Here is a 6,025-nt window from a genome sequence, read left to right on the forward strand (position 1 = left end):
ACCCAAGTACTCGTTACAAAAATGTAGACTCCCTTTCACTGTTCTCCTCAACATTTTTTTTCGACAGTTGTTATCAATATTCGGCTTCATTTGTATCTTCTCTTTCTGTGCACTTGTACATACGAATCTCCATTTACATCTTACTTTCCTTCTCCTTTCCTTCGCTTCAGGAAAAAGGCTGTGGAACAAGTGAAGTAAAGAGGAGGAGGAGGAGAAAACCTTCAACGGAATACGAACTTTATTCTGTTTTGTTTTTCATATATTCCGTTTCCTTTTTTTTCTAAACAAAAAGTAACAGGAGGGAGGGAAGGAGGGGAAACGCATCGTGAGTACCAAACCAAATGAGCTCTACATTTATTATATCCGCTTCTTATGACAAAGAAATACGCTTTTGGGACGGATCAACGGGCCGAACAGTCCGCAGTTTTCCCTTTCAGGGATCACAGGTCAATGCGATGTTGACGATTCCAAACACCACACACCTCGCCGTTGGAGGATTTGGTGCCGTTCGCGTGTATGATATTGGAGTTGAAGCTGGATCAGCTGGGGGCAATAGTGGAACACAACCACCCCCGGTTTTCTCCGTTTATGAAAATCAATACGCAATGAACGTAACGAGCCTGGGGACGTTCCCACTCTACCCGCAGCGTGACGAGGAAATGCACTTAAACTCTGCGGAAGCTTCCATGAGTAGCTTGTTTTGCACTTCTGCAGACCTTGCTGCAACCGCCACATTAGACCCCACACCGACCACGGGCTCTGCTGGAGTGTTGACTGTTCTTTTCGCCACTTCGGAGGACGGGCACATTCGGTTTTTTAACGCAAACTCACCCACAACACTAAACCTTCTGCTCGATATTAGCGCGGGTGCGGCCATCACGTGCAGTGCCGTCTCCCCGGATCGTCACACCTTGTTCACCGGTTCCCAGATCGGTCGCGTCTCGGTGTGGCACATACCAAGTATCATTGCGGCAGCTGCGCAACACGGAGACAGCACTAGCAGAGGTGGTCTCTTTGCTAGTAAGCCAATGCAAGAGATTGCCTTCAATGGGGATTACACAGCCATTAGAAGTATAGCCGTGGAACCGCTGGCGCGTTGGGCTGTGGCAGCAACAAGTGCTGGGAAGCTTCATTTTATGTGTTTTGGAAGGTGCGCGCAGAACCTTACCGGCACACATGCCTCCGAGGCACACGCAGCTGGAAGGTTGGCGAATGAAGAGGTGCCTGGAGAAGAGGAAGAAACAAGCCCGCAAGTGCAGCGACCGGTAGCGGAGGGGACGGTCGCCGACAGCGCTCCCGCAATCGCCACGAATGACTCTAGTTCACGTTCCATTAATTCCGCAAACACCCTGCGCCCTAGTTGCGGGCCCTTGTCTGTGCTTAAAACACATGGAAACGAAGGAAGTGGGGGTGACGTGGCTGCTAACGCTAGTGAGTCACCCCTTGCTAACGATGGTGTGACATTTTCTGATGCAGTCGACGCCTCAGACACGGGAAATTCAACCCCGGGAATGGACGTGACCAAGAAGTTCAGCGCACCGGGCCTCTTGACCTCATCATCGGTCAATTCCTCATCCATTCAGCAACAATTTTTTTTGAAGGTTTTTCACTCGTTTCAGGCGCACCACAAATATATCCTTAAGGTGGCCATCTCACCCAATATAGATATCTTGGTGACATGTTGTGGGGACTACACCGTTGGGAGATTCGTAATCCCTCCAATACTTCAGTGCTGTGACGTGACGACCAAGCACGCTTCTGGGTGTGAAAGTGACTCCCACAGCGCAGGAGTATCCTCGCTGACAAGTGCGGTGAGATTGTCTGGCCTCACCGAGAAAAACACGGCGGCAGGTTCTGATCCCACAAACCAGGTGGCTGCAGCGGGGGATAACAATGGGGCCGGAGCTGGTGGTGCAACCGCAGCAAGTTCGTCCTCACTTCTTCAACCTAAGGCAGATGAGGGTGCCGTCCTCACTCCTACAGCGGCACCGTCAACGTCGTTTACACATGATGGATCAACTGGAAGCGTAGAAGATGGTGTAAAGCCGGTGGCTGCGGTAGCTAATGACCCTACCGTGAATGAATCTCAACCCTTGGCAACGATGGAAACGGTGAAAAAAATGACAAGTCCTGCTGACGCCCCAACAGAGAGGCATGATGCGTTCCACTTGGCCACGTCAAACTTTCCACAGCTGGTTGCAGAGGGAAGTACACAAGTTAACATTGGCGATGGGGTTGAGTTCAAGGAACTAAAACCCCTGACAGGACACACGCGGTGGGTCTGGGACTGTGCCTTCAGTGATTGCGGGAGGTTTCTCTTCACAGCTAGCAGCGACCAAACGTTACGTATGTGGACCTCTCTCCTCAGTGACAGACCACATTCCACCAGCTTCGTTGGTCATATGAAACCAGTGGTGTGCTGCATGCTCTATGTGGAAAGGAAGAAAAACCAATAGGCAGGGGGTTGTGTCCTCCACTGTGTCTTATAACACTTGGGGCAATGTGGATCGACTGTGGTTTGTAGCGGTGTTGAGCTTTAACTAAGTCGTGGACGCGCCGCGTGCTGGCGGAAGCAGCGGGGGTACAGGCAAATGTTGTGGGTGGTTGTGGGGAGAGGCGGGGAGGAGAGGTGATGCAACACATTAGGAGGGAAAGAAAGAGGGAAAGAGACAATGGCAAGTGAATGTATGCGAAGGGATTAGCGAGTTTTGGTAAATAAGCTCGATTTGCACTGGGGGACTTCGATGTTTCACGCTTATGCCCGCTGACTAGTGGTAGAGTGCTCGACTGAAAGCTATCCTAGCTGTTTTTGTTTTTTTATTTACCCGTATCGCTGTAAGGTGTTGCCGACATTGCTAAAAGCAATGCATGGGGTGGTCAGTATAACGGCTGTCAACACCCTTGTAGCCTCCGCCTCCCCTCTTTTACCATTCCTTGCTTACTATATTTGACCTGTTGTCAAGACGCTACAGCCTATATCGTCGCGCAGTGGTCTCTGTTTCGTTGTTTTTTTTTTTGGTTGAGTCGATTCGTTTCCCATCCGGGGGACGCTGAGTAAAACTTTTTTTTTGCTTATTTGCGTAGGCGACCGTGAAATGGATGTATCTCCGGCCCTGTTTGCAACAAATGAGCATGTGGAACCGTGCACGCATGAGTACACTTGTACGTATTTGCGGTTTCACTTCTTATGAATCTTTTGCACTTCCCTACTTGCTTGCTTAATTTTTCTACCGCATTTGTTTGCTGGCATTCTTCCGGCCCGGTCGCAACCAACGGTGGGCCATAATAATTTTCGCCCAAGCAATAACAGCCGGGTGAGATCCGCAGATATATACACGCACACAAAACGACCTTAGTAGATGTTTGTTACCTCGCAACTAACACATATGCGGAGGCTCTCGGTATCGTTCCTACCGTTTCACCTGATCGTCACTACTCAGCGTCGCCAATTTGGTGGAAACTCGAAGGATGGGCACAAGGGGGAGGACAAACCGATAGAACGCGTAGGAGGAGTGCCACCCACAGGTCCCCATCCGTTTAACATCACTAGTGGAGCAGAAGGACAAATCTCCAACCAGCAGCGCAAGGCCCACGATGCCATAACTCAACTTTTCCGCGACGACGCGCAGCGAAAGGCACTATATCAGAAGCCTGGTAGGACCATTGGGGCCCAAACTACAACTGCCGCCATCTCGACGCCGCCGAATGAAGATGAATTTGAGGGTCTGCAGCCCATTTCAGGTGATGCGGAGCCGTCGTCCATCACTGCAGTGGAGGCTGTGGAGCAAGAGTTGTTAGACGATGCTTTTTTGTATTTTCCACCCGCACAGCAGTCCGCGAGTGGCAGTGTCGCTACCACTGCTACTAACGAACTGTACGTACCGGGACAGCAAATCATTCCTCCCGGATTAACGCGCTACCGAGTGGATGTGCAATACCAGGGAAATGATTTTGATGGATGGTGGAAGAGCACGACACGCCAGCTTTTCAGACGTGAGGTCGGTTTAGATGGCTCAATCACGCGGGTGCCGGTGGCGGAGCCAGGAACCATCGGAAACGCTGCTGGGGTCTCTCGAGGGGAGACGATGGGTAGCAGATATCATGCGCGAACAGTGTTGGAGGAAGCACTTGCCGTGGCGCTCGATGTGAATACGGTCCGTGTTGTGGCCGGTGTCATACCTGAGGTTGGGGTGTCTGTGCGACGTCTCTGCTGTCACGTCGATGTACCCAGTCACATTGAGCTGCAGCCACGAACAGTGATTCAGCGGGCCACTATGTGGATGGAAAAACGCCAACAACCCCTAGCCATTTTGAGTTATCGTCGATGCAAGAACCAAGACTTTCACGCACGCCACAGTGGCTTGAGGCGTGTCTATGTTTACCGCATTCTGAATCGTGTCGCACCGCCCTTATTCGACGCTGGGCTCCAGTGGCATGTAGATCGCCACCTCGATGTGGACCGGATGAAGCGATTTGCTAAAGCCCTTGAGGGCACAAAGGACTTCGGTTACTTTGCTGACCCCAAGATGGCAAATGCGCTGCGGCGGGCAGCCATGAGCCCTGGTGGTTTTTCTACAGGGGCAGTAACGGAAGAAAACTTCCAACCAAAAGCTACAGGGGAATCGCACCGAGTGACGCGCGGCAAAGCGCCGAAGGTGACGATGGAAAAAGGCCCCAGTAACCTTGATCGAGCCGCAGCGCTTCCAACTTTTAACGAGTACGGCCAGCGAGTTGTGCAGCCAGGTGCTCATGGAAAAGAATATTACCGTGTTGCAACCAATCTACCGACGGTACGGACAGTCGACAGGCTTGATGTGGTGCGGCAGGATGATGAGGTGCTTATTTGGTTTGTAGGCCGCTCTTTCCTCCGTCATCAAATTCGAAATATGGTAAGTGTGCTGAAGGCAGCTGGACACGGTCTGTGGAATGATCTGGAACTCCAGCAGGCCCTGCAAAGCGGCTTTGAGCCGTCACGGCATCGGTTCAAGCGGGAGCGCTTCCCAACAGCACCGGCGTATGGCTTGACATTGTGGGATGTGGAGTACCCGGATCAGCACCGAGACGATTACGTGCAATTTGTCGATTCTGGACCATATGAACAAGTGAACATCGCCCGTGACATATAATGAGCGTAGCCGCGGATGGCAAAAACCTATGGTAAGTAACAAATTGCATGGGAGGAAGGGCCAAAAGTACATCGCGTGCCTTTCGCTGTGACATTGCTCGTGGAATGAGAAGTGAGAGGACTCTCTCAGCTAACGAGGCTCATCAATACCGCGCGGTATGTGGGACTATGAATGTTTCATTCTACGTCGCTTTTTATCGATCCACTAATATGGACGCTGTTTCAATTCCTGCCCGTGGTCCGCATACTTTCTCTTAAGTTAACGCTGTGAGTGAGGCGATCGCTTTTCTCCCATACACACATAAGGTTTCTGCCTTATTCGGCTTTGACTGAGCTGGATGGAGTCTGATCTCAAATACGATTAATTGCTCTTTTTTTTTTTATTCTCTGACTTTTTTGGGGGTTGATTAGTGCATAAAAGCGCGGAGGAAAGGAGAGAATTAGTTGACAAGGCAGGGTACTAGTAACTAGGGAAAAAGTCAAGAAATAACAAAGAAGGGGAAAGAATTATTTTAATCTGTATTTCACATTTAGGGGACGTGGCTGCACCTGCGTACGTTCTCGTGACTCGATCACCTGCAGGGATTCACTCCCTTTTATTTTATCCTGTCCTTTGAAATTTGCTGGTACCCGTTGCCCTTGGCACGGTATAGAAACGATAAGGGTATTGGTTTAAGGTAGGCCACGTGAGGAATAACAAAGACGTTCAAAAGAACATTTTGAGGGATCAGAGACTATTGCGTTTCCCTCACGAACATATAAAATAAGTGTACCGAGCAACGGAGGTGCCATCAAGTTTACGCCCCCCCCCCTTCCGCTTGCACTTTTAGGTGTCCGGGACGGTAAAAACAGAAAGGGAGGACGAGAGCGGTGTTAGCACACTCCTCCACTCTTTTTTTT

The 6,025-nt window shown here is 50.6% G+C and overlaps 2 protein-coding genes across 2 annotated transcripts; both read left to right on the forward strand.

Moving 5' to 3' along the window:
- Window positions 1-341: 341 nt before the first annotated feature.
- TEOVI_000368800 (WD domain, G-beta repeat, putative) lies at window positions 342-2,456 on the forward strand (the record flags this gene model as incomplete). Its single annotated transcript, XM_067226560.1, has 1 exon — window positions 342-2,456. One exon carries the CDS (start codon window positions 342-344, stop codon window positions 2,454-2,456), a length of 2,115 nt encoding a protein of 704 aa, XP_067082661.1.
- A 903-nt stretch (window positions 2,457-3,359) lies between these two features.
- On the forward strand, window positions 3,360-5,126 carry TEOVI_000368900 (tRNA pseudouridine synthase A-like protein; the record flags this gene model as incomplete). The annotated part of the gene is made up of 1 exon (XM_067226561.1): window positions 3,360-5,126. One exon carries the CDS (start codon window positions 3,360-3,362, stop codon window positions 5,124-5,126), a length of 1,767 nt encoding a protein of 588 aa, XP_067082662.1.
- Window positions 5,127-6,025: the final 899 nt, after the last annotated feature.

The sequence above is a fragment of the Trypanosoma equiperdum genome, assembly GCF_001457755.1.
Source record: "Trypanosoma equiperdum strain OVI genome assembly, contig: ctg_788, whole genome shotgun sequence".
Taxonomy (NCBI): domain Eukaryota; phylum Euglenozoa; class Kinetoplastea; order Trypanosomatida; family Trypanosomatidae; genus Trypanosoma; species Trypanosoma equiperdum.